Source organism: Kogia breviceps, chromosome 11 (genome assembly GCF_026419965.1).
Source record: "Kogia breviceps isolate mKogBre1 chromosome 11, mKogBre1 haplotype 1, whole genome shotgun sequence".
NCBI classification, from domain to species: Eukaryota; Metazoa; Chordata; class Mammalia; order Artiodactyla; family Physeteridae; genus Kogia; species Kogia breviceps.
The window spans coordinates 68,274,604-68,287,627 of NC_081320.1; the positions used below are offsets into that span (position 1 = coordinate 68,274,604).

The window sequence follows — 13,024 nt, forward strand, 5'->3', positions numbered from 1 at the left end:
AGGCTTGCTTTGTGGCCTAGAATGTAATTTATCCTGGAGAATGTTCCATGTGTTCTTGAAAAGAGTGTGGACTCTGCTTCTTTCAGATGGAATGCTCTTTAAATATCAATTAAGTCCATCTGGTCTAATGTGTCATTTAAGTCCTGTGTTTCCTTATTGATTTTCTGTCTGGATAATCTGTCCATTGATGTAAGTGAGGTGTTAAAGTCCCCCACTATTATTGTGTTACTGCCAATTTCTCCTTTTATGTCTGTTAACATTTGCCTTATATATTGAGGTGCTCCAATATTGGGTGCATATATATTTACAGTTGTTATATCTCCTTCTTGGATTGATCCTTTGATCATTATGTAGTGTCCTTCTTTGTCTCTTGTGACAGTCTTTATTTTAAAGTCTATTTTGTCTGATGCTAGTATTGCTACTTCAGCTTTCTTTTGATTTCCATTCGTGTGGAATACCTTTCTCTATCCCCTCACTTTCAGTCTGTATGTGTCTCTAGATCTGTATGAGTTTCTCATAGGCAGCATATATATGGGTCCTGTTTTTGTATCCATTCAGCCAGTCTGTGTCTTTTAGTTGGAGCATTTAGTCCATTTACATTTAAGGTAATTATTGATATGTTACGTTCTTATTGCCATTTTATTATTTGTTTTGGATTTGTTTTTGTAGGTCTTATTTTCCCCCCTTTTGTTTTTATGGTAAAACTTTTATGGTAAAAACTCTTCAGAAAGTAGGCATAGAGAGAACATACCTCAACATAATAAAGGCCATATATGACGGACCCACAGCTAGCATCATACTCAATGGTGAAACGCAAAAAGCATTTCCTCTAAGATCAGGAGCAAGACAAGGATGCCCACTCCAGCCACTTTTATTCAACATAGTTTTGGAAGTCCTAGCCACAGCAGTCAGAAAAAGAAAAAGAAATAAAAGAAATCCAAATTGGAAAAGAAGTAAGACTGTTACTGTTTGCAGATGACATGTTGCTATACATAGAAAATCCTAAAGATGCTACCTGAAAACTACTGGAGCTCATCAATGAATTTGGTAAAATTGCAAGATAAAACATTAATATGTAGAAATCTGTTGTATTTCTATACATAAACAATGAAATATCAGAAAGAGAAATTAAGGAAACAATCCCATTTATCATTGCATCAAAAAGAATAAAATACCTAGGAATAAACCTACCTAAGTAGGCAAAAGTCCTATACCCCCCAAAACTGTAAGACACTGATGAAAGAAATTGAAGATGACTCCAACTGATGGAAAGATACACCATGTTCTTGGATTGGAAGAAATGACCATACTACCCAAGGCAATCTACAGATTCAGTGCAATCCCTATCAAATTACCAATGGCATTTTTCACAGTACTAGAATAAAAAATTTTTAAGTTTGTATGAAAACACGAAAGACCCCCAAACAGCCAAAACAATCTTGAGAAAGAACAGAGCTGGAGGAATCACTTTTCCTGACTTCAGACTATACTACAAAGCTACAGTCATCAAAAGAGTATGGTACTGGTGCATAAACAGACACATATATCAATGGAACAGGATAAAAAGCCAGAAATAAACTGATGCACTTATGGTCAGTTAATCTGCACCAAAGGAGGAAAGAATATACAATGGGGAAAAGACATTCTCTTCAATAAGTGGTGCTGAGAAAACTGGACAGCTACATGTAAAAGAAAGAAATTAGAACATTCTCTAACACCATATACAAAAGTAAACTCAAAATGGATTAAAGACCTAAATATAAGACTGGATACTATAAAACTCTTAGAGGAAAACATTGGCAGAACACTCTTTGACATAAATTGCAGCAATATCTTATGGGTCCGTCTCCTAGAGTAATAGAAATAAAAACAAATAAACAAACGGGACCTAATTAAACTTAAAAGCTTTTGCACAACAAAGGAAACCACAAACAAAATGAAAAGACAACCTACAGACTGGGAGAAAATATTTGCAAAGGATGCTACTGACAAGGGATTAATTTCCAAAATATACAAACAGCTCATATAGCTTAATATAAAAAAAAAACAGCTCAATCAAAAAATGGGCAGAAGACCTAAATAGACATTTCTTCAAAGAAGACATACAGATGGCCAACTGACACATGAAAAGATTCTCAGTGTTGCTAATTATTAGAGAAATGCAAATCAAAACTACAATGAACGGGAATTCCCTGGCGGTCCAGTGGTTAAGACTCTGCGCTTCCACTGCAGGGGGCCTGGGTTCAATTCCTGCTCAGGGAACTAAGATCCTGCAAGCCCAAGCTGTGTGGTGTGGCAAAAAAATAAAAATAAAAATTTTAAAAAATACTACAATGAGGTATCAACTGACACCAGTCAGAATGGCCATCATTAAAAGGTCTACAGATAATGAATGCTGGAGAGAGTGTGGAGAAAAAGGAACCCTCCTATACTGTTGGTGGGAATATAAATTGGTGCAGCCACTATGGAGAACAGTATGGAGATTCCTTAGAAAACTAAAAATAGACCTACCATATGATCCTGCAATCCCACTCCTGGGCATATATCGGGAAATGACAAAAACTCTAATTCAAAAGATACATATACCTCAGTGTTCACAGCAGTACTGTTTACAATAACAAGACATGGAAACAACCTAAATGCCTATTAATGAATGAATGAATAAAGAAGATGTGGTGTGTGTGTATGTAGACACACACACACACACACACACACACACACACACACACACACAATGGAATACTACTCAGCCATAAAAAAGAAAGAAATAGGGCTTCCCTGGTGGCGCAGTGGTTGAGAGTCCACCTGCCAATGCAGGGGATGTGGGTTCATGCCCCAGTCCGGGAAGATCCCACATGCCACGGAGCAGCTGGGCCCGTGAGCCATGGCTGCTGAGCCTGCACGTCCGGAGCTTCGCAACGGGAGAGGCCACAACAGTAAGAGGCCCGCGTACTGCAAAAAAAAAGAAAGAAAGAAAGAAAGAAATAATGCCATTTGCAGCAACATGGATGAACCTCGATATTATCATATTAAGTGAAGTCAGAGAAAGACAAATATGATGTCAATTATATGTGGAATCTTAAAAAATGATACAAATGAACTTATTTACAAAACAGAGACTCACAGACAAAAAAACAAACTTATGGTTAGCAAAGAGGCTAGTGGGGTGCAGGGGGGGCATAAATTAGTAGTTTGGGACTAATGTATACATACTACTACGTATCAAATAGATAAATAACAGGAACCTACTGTGTAACACAGGGAACTATATTCAATATCTTGTAATAACCTATAATGGGAAAGAATCTGAAAAGGAGTGTGTGTGTGTGTGTGTGTGTGTGTGTGTGTGTGTGTGTGTATAAGTAAATATATACATCTGAGTCACTTTGGTGTACACCTGAAACTAACACATTGTATATGAACTATTCTTCAATTTTTTTTAATGGTTATTGAAAAATATTTCCTATTTGTAGAATTGTAATACTTATTATTTTATCATTTTAGTAAATAAATTATTGGAAATATTTTTTACGCTATTGTGGGTAAAATATAAGGTGTGAGTTCTTACACTAATTTTCTATAAATTTGGCCAAATAACTTCAAAATGTTGATTTCCTTTTCCTGCTGTTCACTTAAAAAAATTTTTTTTTTTTAATTTTTAGGTAGAGTACAAACAGTATATCAGCTGAGTCATGATATTGATGTTGGTCGTTTCCAAACGCTAATGGAATGTTTAACTGGCACTTTTGAAGAAGTGAAAATTTTAGCATTTGATCTTCTAATGAAGTTACCAAAAACATTTGTACAATTTCAGGTATTTGGACTTTTCTTCTGTAAATGTAAATGTGGTGTATGCATGAAAACTTTCTATCTTAGTAGCAGTTAAAGCAGTCTGGATTGTCCAGGCTCTTTGCATCTGTCTTCTTACATCTTCTGTTTCAGTTATCATTAATACCTCTCCTGTTGCAGGTAGTGGAATGGAGAAGGTAAGGATGGGTAGTGGGGAAGGAGGAAATATTGTAAGAGAAGCAAAATCCAAGTCAGTGATCTTTGCTTTTTTTTAAAAAAATTGTTTTGATAAAAAGGGAGGTGTAGGAGGCAGTAGGTTTTATTGTTTACAAGATTATTGGTAGATTTCAGTTAACTGTGGTCTCCCCAGTTCCCTTGGACATGTTAATATTCGATCAAAACACATCACTTACCGTAACTTGATTTTTTTTAGATAATCTCCCTGCATAGTAGACTGGGAAGCTTAGTGTAAATGAGGTAGAGAACATGTTTCTGATCTTCCATCAAGTAATAGCTAAACTGAGACTGAAACTCAGAGTACTTGAGGTTAACAGCATTTCTCTCCCTGGGTGTTCTACCCCATCCCCAGCCCCCATGCTCTTCCTGATGCCTTGCACTTCCCACCATAGGGTGAGAATCAAAGATGGGCTCAGGGGTGAAGGCAAAGCTTGGGGATGGGTCTTCAGGAGACCCCATAGCCCAGGTACTTGGCTCTACCCTTGAGGCTTATTCTGGGGCAGTGAGGTCATCAGCAGCTGTCGGGTCACTGGCTTTAGAGCTTTGCTATGGCTTCCTTTTGGAGCTGTGTACAGGCCACGGGAGCCTTTAGGGGTGGGAGCTGAGCCATGGTCTGGGCTGTAGCTATTAGGCTCTGTTTAGATATGGCAGTTTGTAGATGCAGAGGGATTCTGTCGGAGCACATGTCAGAGAGCCTAAGGTGTCTGTTTCCACTGCTCCTGGATGGCATTGCAAAATCTCAAACATTTCTGACTTGGGTTCACATTGAGAGTTGCTCCCTAGTGTCCGCCTGTCCTGGTGGTCTTTCAGGTGCCCTGATGAGCAGAAACTTCTTTGGTGCTTAGGCTTCTAACTTTTGTACTTTATAAGTGTTTTTAAAGAAGATGCTTTCTCTTTCTCTATCTCCCCTTCCACCAACCGTTGCCTCTTACCATTCATCACACTGTAGCTTCGTATTATATGTATAACTGTGCCTCATTCCTGGCTAGTATTTTGAGAATATCTGGAGTGGGGAAAGGTATATATTATGGCACCTATATGAAAGACCTGGTCCTTAAATGAACTATGAAGGCCCCTCAGGGGGGCTCTGTGTATCTAATTTGATAAACACATGCTTGGTATATAGACACAACTTATAGAATTCAGGAAACTTAGTAGCACATATGGCTTGCTATAGGATTCTGGTAGTTATATATCTGGTCTGGCTTGTGTATTAGTAAATGGTCCCAGATTCAAGATTTTAAATTCAAGATTTAAAAATATTAATTATGTATTATATTTTCAAAGTCTTTCTTTGGGTATACCCTATGTAATATGTAATTAACTTTTTTAATATAGCTAACTTGAAAACATTTTTTGAATGCTAGCCTAATCTCTCTAAGGATCTGTATATTCATATTTTGATGGCATATCTTTCTAATATATGACTTTACTACTCACTTAGTCTCTCGCCCTTCTTTCTTGTGGAGCTACATATCCAAGGTCTTTATATTTTGATTGACCTGAGATGATAGAACAAAGATGCTCTTTTAGATTCCAAAGACTATTTATTTTGTTTCTTACTAATTGGTTAGTTAGTTTAGGGACTTAACTGTCAGTTACAAAAAATGGTTGAGATGCTTAATTGATTCTTTCTAATATTTATTTAGGTTTGAGTTTTAGCCACTGTCTTTCAGTTTTTTAGGTCATAGAAAATTAAACAGCAAACAGCAAAGAATTTAAATAGAAATAGGCTGATATTTGAGTCTATTATTTGATATTAGAAGACATTATTAAATATTGATATACCTAGATAATGATTTTTTCCCTTATATTAGACAGTTATGAGATAATCCTAGTAGAATCAATATTGTTGAGCAATGAAACCCTAGGTTCCAGCGTGGTGAACATGCAACTTGTCAACTGTGGAGTTGGGACTAGGATCCATGTCTCCTGTCCTCAGCCCCATACCTTTCCATGCGTATTACAGTGAACTGCCCTTTGTTCTGTCTTCTTGAGGACAGGCTGTGTGAGTGCATGTTTAGATGAGATATAGGTGTGGGAGCTGTAATGCAGAATTTCTGAGGTTGATCTTATCTCTTTATTTTTCACACATATACATGGAGCTTTGCCAGGAACAGCCTGGTGAATTTGTATTTTCATATGTATGTGTATTTTTCTCCATGAACTAGCTGTATGGGAAGGGGGTGGGGAGAAAGGCAGGAGCATGACTCCCAGTAAAACAAACCTTGACATACAGAAGAACTCTGGGCTATATAGAAATAACGAAGATGATCTCCTTATAGTCATAGCAGAATTTCTACAGGAAAAAGTATCCTTTTGCTGAAGAAAGAGGTACTTTAAAAAAAAAAAAAAAGCTTTATCCGGACTTCCCTGGTGGTCCAGTGGTTAAGACTCTGAACTCCCAATGCAGGGGAACTAAGATCCGCGTGCCACTTGGCACAGCCTAAAAAAAAAAACAAACTCCAACCTATATTCAGAAAATTAATGTTCGTGTCGAGTGTCAGTTGTGTGGCAAGCTCTGTCTTTAAATATGTGTTATTCCTTCAAATTAAAGAAATGTTTCAGTGATAATGACTGAGTCTCTGCTTTATCTTAGGGTTCAGAGAAACTACAAGGCTTATTCCAGGCAGCACTGGAGCTCAGCACAAGCACCAAACCATATGACTGTGTAACAGCTTCCTACCTACTGAACTTCTTAATCTGGCAGAACGCTCTGCCGTCATCTCTGTCTACTTACTTAAAAACTCAGCGGGTTGCATGTGGAGATGGAGATAAGTCTGCTGCTCTGGTGGAAAGTAATACATTAATAGGTTTGTGTTGAGTAAATGACCTTTTGCTCTTATTTATCAAAACCAATATCTTACTTTCTTCACTATTCATATGGTTAGGCTATCTAATGGTTAAACACTTACTTTGTGTTTTTTTTTTATTTAAGAGTTTACCAGCTTTGTGGTTTACCAGCATATAAGTATATCATGAATTTCTCCTTTGCAAATAAAGTTTACTCAACTATATTGCTTCTAAACAGAGGATTCACATTAAATAAGTATATATGCAAACGTACATTAATAGACCTTTTATTTAAATAAGACCTCTTTCTCTACCAAAAATGTACTCTTTTTCTACAGAAATTTTACTATGACTATAGCCAAATCATCTTTGTTAATTCTATATAGAGCAGAGTTTCTTTGTCTGTTGGGGTTTATGTTTTAACTGGCTCTCATAACCTTGCCTTTTACTCTTCCCATATAGCCAGTTCCAAAACCTAGGGTCTGAGTTGGTTTAGATCTAATGATTTTAAACAAATATTTGTTGGGGGTTCATGTAGTTAATTTTATCCTAGTAAATCTTCATTTTGGAATTGTACTAGAAATAAGGATAGATAGAGATTTTTATTAAACAAAACAGAGGTCAGATGTTGAAAGAGAGTTGACAATTATTCTCTCCAAGATAGTAGAAAAAGCCATGAAAAAGAGAACTAATAATGGGAGAAAATTAGGAGGCCATCGATAGTCTGGTGGAAATGTGGCCATAGAGCTGGGGATAGAGAGATGACAGTGCCATGGAACATGACACGTGCCGAACTCTAATTGCTTCAGGGCTGGATTCCAGAGGAGACCCCGATAAGATGGTAAGAAGAGGTCTGCAATTGGGGTGAACTGGGGAGTTCATACTTCATGTAAAAGCTTTCAAATTTAAGACATCTTAAAACTTTTTGAAATATTTCAAACATACAAAGAATATTTAAATATATATATATATATAGGATTTAAATAGTAATAATATAAAAATTTCACAAGTTTTGTCCCCAAGCTGGGTAGTAACACTCAGCTTAAGAAGTATTGATACAACAGCACCCATAACTTTGAAGCCTCTTCTTTATCCTAGCTCCCTCCTCCTACCATGTAATTACTGCCCTATGTTTTCCTTCCTTCCTTCTTCCCTCCCTTCCTCCTTTTCTCCCTCCCTCCCTCCCTCCCACTGCACCAGGTCTTAGTTACGGCATGCGGGCTTCTTAGTTGTGGCATGTGAACTCTTAGTTGCACGCCATGTGCTGCATGCATGTGGGATCTAGTTCCCCGACTAGGGATCGAACCTGGTCCCCCTGCATTAGGAGTGCAGATTCTTACCCACTGGACCACTAGGGAAGTCCCTCCTATATACACTGTTGATGGGAATGTAAAATGGTCTGGCCCCTTTGGAAAACAATCTGGTAGTTACTTGAATGGTTAAACATATAATTACCATATGACTCCACAGTTCCTCTCTTGGGCATTGTCTTAATCAGCTCCGGCTGCTATAACAAGATACCGTAAAGTGGGTGGCTTAAACAACAGGCATTTATTTCTCACAGTTCTGGAGGCTGGGAAGGTTAAGATTAAGGTGCCAACAGATTCGGTTCCTGGTGAGAACCCTTTTCCTAGTTTGTAACAGCAGCCTTTTCAGTCTGTGCTCACATGGAGGAGAGAGCAAGCTCTGGTCTGTCTTCCTCTTCTTATAAGGATACTTATCCCATCATGGAGGTCCCACCCTCATGACCTCAGCTAAACTTGATTACTTCCTAAAGATTCCACCTCTAAATTTCCTTGCATTGAGGGTGAGGGTTTCAGCATGAATTTGCGGGCGGACAGGCAGGGACACACAAACATTCAGTCCATAATGGACATATACTTAAGAAAAATGAAAACTATGTCCAGACAAAAACTTGTGCATGAATGTTCATAGCAGCATGATTCATAATAGCCAAAAAGTGGAAGCAACTCACATGTCCATCATCTGATAAATAGATAAATAAAATGTGGTATATCCATACAATGGACTGTTACTGAGCTGTTAAAAGTAATGAAATATTAATACATGCTACAACATGAATGAACTTTGAAAGAAGCCACATATTGTGTGATTCCGTTTATATGGTATGTCCAGAATAGGCAGAAAATGCTTAAGTGGTTGCCTAGGACTGGGGAAGGTGAGAGGTGCGGGGAGGGGAGAGATTGATAATGGGTGAGGCTTTTTTGAGGGGAGGAGGATGAGAATGTTCTAAAATTGACTGTGGTGGTGGTTGCACATAGCTGTGAATACCCTAAAAATCCTTGACTTGTACACTTTAAGTGTATAAATTGTGTGGTATATGAGTAATATATCAGTAAAGCCATTGTTTTTTAAAATCTGTCCAAATAGCACATGGGCCTGGGGTCTGATAACCCAGATGGAGGATGTCTAGGAGAAGTGATCCAGAATGAATGCTGTAAATGGATCCAGGAAGTTAGGGCAAAGACACAGTACTACCTTAACTGGAAATGGAGAACAGGCTGGATAACCTTGAAAGATCTCTTTTTTCATTCAAAAATCTCTAGTATAAAGTTCAACTGAGTTGGGTGCTTTTGTGGGAACTGTTCTGCTGTGCACAAATTTGTAAATGTGTTTTTAAACTGGTGTTATTTTGGTTGATTTTGGTGGGTTTTTTTGCTTTTTCTAGTTATCAAATGCTTGTTGGAAAATCTTGAGGAAGAAGTATCTCGGGCTGAAAATTCTCTGCTTCAGGCAGCAGCATCGTTTCCAATGTACGGGCGGGTCCACTGTATAACAGGAGCTTTGCGGAAGCTAGCTCTAAAGTAAGTATATCCCCCCCGCTCTTTCCTCAGTTCTCACTTCTGAGCTTTAAACTCTTATTGGAATGTGTCCTGGGAAAGGAACATATTGCCTTAAAGGTAATTAAAAATTAGATTTAAAAATGTACATATAGGGCTTCCCTGGTGGTGCAATGGTTAAGAATCTGCCTGCCAATTCAGGGGACACGGGTTCGAGCCTGGTCCGGGAAGATCCCACATGCTGCAGAGCAACTGAGCCCGTGTGCCACAACTATTGAGCCTGTGCTCTAGAGCCCGTGAGCCACAACTACTGAAGCCCGTGCGCCTAGAGCCCGTGCTCTGAAAGAAGAGAAGTCACTGCAATGAGAAGCCCGTGCACTGCAACGAAGAGTAGCCCCCGCTCACCGCAACTAGAGAAAGCCATGTACGGCAGCAAAGACCCAACACAGCCAAAAATAAATAAATAAATTTTTTTAAAAAACCATATATACACGTATTTGTATGTCTTAAATATTTCATAAATTGCACGATTTTGAAACCCAAATTCTTTTGACCCTTTTTGTCTATTAATTTCATCTTGAAAATGTGATTTTTGCTCTTAGTGTAAATTACCCTAATGTCTTTGTTGCAGCAGCCTGCAGTTGGTGAGTGAGTGGAGACCCGTGGTGGAGAAGCTCCTTGTGACGTCCTACAGGCTTTCTGCCGTGGTGTCTCCAGTTATTCAGAGCTCCTCCCCAGAAGGCCTCATCCCCATGGACACTGATGCAGGTCACTAAACGAAGAAAGCTAGAATTACTATGTTTTTTCCCCTAATCATTTCTTCAGAGAGATACAGAGGCTAAATAGGGGGAAAAGAAATTATTATTATGACTAGTGATATTTCTGCCTTTTTAGTAATATTTTTAACTGTGAAAAAATAACCAAAATAAATAACCAGGTGATCAGCAAGGTACTTCCTCCTCTGGGGTAAATTGGGTTTTATAATATGTCATTTCAGAATACAACCTACCAGGGTTGTATTCTGGCAGGCAGTATAAATTAGAGAGCAGTTGATGGGGTTCAGTCAGAGAAGGCAACTTGTTAGAAATCTGAATAGGCTAAGACCATTGGACATACAAAGACCATTTAATTAAAAAAAAAATTGGAGGAGATAGTCAAAATGCCCAAAATTGAACTCATGAACTTTCATCTGTCTTTTCCTTCACAACCCTTGTATCTTTGCAAATGGCCCTACCAGAGACCTGTTTATGCAAGTCAGGAGCCTAGGGCTGCTTGACATCTCCCCTTTGCTCCTTATATCTAGCTTGTCTCCACGTTCTTTCAGTGGTGCCCCTTAAATAGCTTTCAAATCTCTTTTTCTTTTATCTGCATCTTCTTACCTTACTGTAGGCTTTTATCCTCTCTTGTTTCCCCACATCTACTCTTATCTCCTTCCATTTCCTTTTTACCACATCCAAAGTAATCTTTTCTAGTCATATAATCTATCATGTTACACATAATCTTTACTTAACCCTGTGCTCTGCCCACCCCCTCTTCCTTTTTATTTAAAATACGTTAGTGACCAGGTCCTGTAATAGTTTTGCTCCTGCTACCTTACCAGTCTTGTCTCTTAGCATTCTCCCCTTCCCATAGATTTCTCCTTCATGGAGTTGTTGCAGTTTAACAGGAATCTTGTCTGTTTTCCTCCCTTGTGCTTTAGCACAGTGCCTGGCAGAAGGAGGTACACTATCAATAGTTGGTAGAATGAATGAACAATTCCTGAAAGTGTAGGAACTAAATTCAGTGCCTGGGATGCCCTTGGTGGTATGTGTATACAGCCGTTCCCTCTTAATCTGAGGGCTATATGATCCAGGACCCCCAGTGGATGCCTGACAGTGCAGATAGTACCAAACCCTATACATACTGTGTTTCTTCCTATACATACATACTTATGTTAAAATTTATAGATTAGGCACAGTAAGAGATTAACAGTGATAACCAATAGTAACAATAATTATAAACAGTATACTATAATAAAAGTTATGTGAATATGGTCTCTCTCTTTCTCTCAAAAAATCTTACTATATTGTGCTCACCCTTTTTCTTGTGTTGATGTGAGATGATAAAATGCCTGTGTGATGAGGTGAATGACGTAGGTATTATGACGTAGTCTTAGGCTACTATTGACCTCCTGGCGATACATCAGAAGGAGGAGCCCTGACGATGTTGATGGTTGGGGATCCCAGGTGGGATGGAGAGGGACAGTGTGAGGGGATTACTGGATCTGTACTACAGCAGGCCAGAAGGGATTGGCCGTTAAAGTTATATACTAACAGGAATGTTCCTTTGAACACCTAGAAAATCATGACGTAAATTTATATTTTGGTGTTGAAATAAAGTTGGTGAATGCATTTTTGAGTGCAAATGAGAGGCTTATATTAAAAATATACTGAGTAAATCATAAACACACACTGCATCATACAATACAATACTTTGGGCCGATAATTAAACTAATCTAAAGTTCTAAAGTTGTGTGGTTGCATAGAAAATGTTACGTTTTGTTCTTCACTAAAAATGAGTTGGAAGGTTGGTGATGGTTCATGATACTAAGATACAGTTATAGATTTATTTTGGCTGATAGTCTAAATACTAACATTTGTTGGTTTAATTTTCCTACTTAAACAGTGCATAGGAATAAAGAACATCCAGTCTGATAGCTGATATTTGGATCAGGCAATACCAATATATTTTGGATGAGAAGTCTTGAATGTTTGTCACCAGTTGTGAGTAGGGCCTTCAGAGTATGCTAAAATTTTGTGTTATTAAAGTTTTAAAATATCTGTCAGTCTCAAAAACTGTCTATGGTCCACTAACTTTTCCTTAATTTTGCCTTTTTTTTTTTCCTCTGGTTGTCTCCATTTTTCTTATGTCTTTCCCATGTTATCTGCCATGCATTCTGAATTCTTTGAAAAAAGTCTCCCCTGAAAGCCACAAAAATGGTTCTTAAAATTTTATTCTGGTTACCCCTCTCTTTTTTCTTAGTCTTTCTATGGTTTCTTTTTGGGCCAGTGTTACTTTCTCATGGCTGTCAAAATTTGTTTTTGACAAAATTTCATGGAAGCCACAAGTGAACATAAGATGTTGGCTGAACCATTATGATAGCAGTTTGGGTCTTTGTATTTCCCATAATACCTAAAGTATGAGTGTATAATAGGTATACAGTAAATAACCCATTCTTTGATTTGTTAATTGGTTTCAGATGATTACTTGTTATTTTCTTTCAAAATCTGAGCCTGCCTAGCTCTTTATTACCTAGTCATCCATAAATTCCTTCAGCCCACGTTCCTGAACCTCTGCCATGACCCAGTTTCTGTTCTAGGCACTAGCAGTTGAGCAGTGAACAAAGTCTTGCATTCGTGAAGTTT

The 13,024-nt window shown here is 38.1% G+C and overlaps 1 protein-coding gene across 9 annotated transcripts in view; it reads left to right on the forward strand.

Moving 5' to 3' along the window:
• Nucleotides 1–13,024, forward strand: part of THADA (THADA armadillo repeat containing) — a 312,556-nt gene that overhangs the window by 41,938 nt on the left and 257,594 nt on the right. For 7 of the 9 annotated variants that reach the window (XR_010835564.1, XR_010835563.1, XR_010835565.1 and 4 more), the window contains 4 exons: nt 3,663–3,814; nt 6,626–6,839; nt 9,509–9,644; nt 10,252–10,388. Coding sequence is in view for 6 of the 9 variants with exons in the window: in XM_059079306.2 (XP_058935289.1) it covers nt 3,663–3,814; nt 6,626–6,839; nt 9,509–9,644; nt 10,252–10,388 (639 nt within the window). In the remaining 3 variants the exon portion in view is untranslated. Of the gene's footprint in view, nt 1–3,662; nt 3,815–6,625; nt 6,840–9,508; nt 9,645–9,821; nt 10,107–10,251; nt 10,389–13,024 lie in introns of those variants that run through there. The other 2 variants (XM_059079307.2, XM_059079318.2) reach the window with 2 other exon arrangements.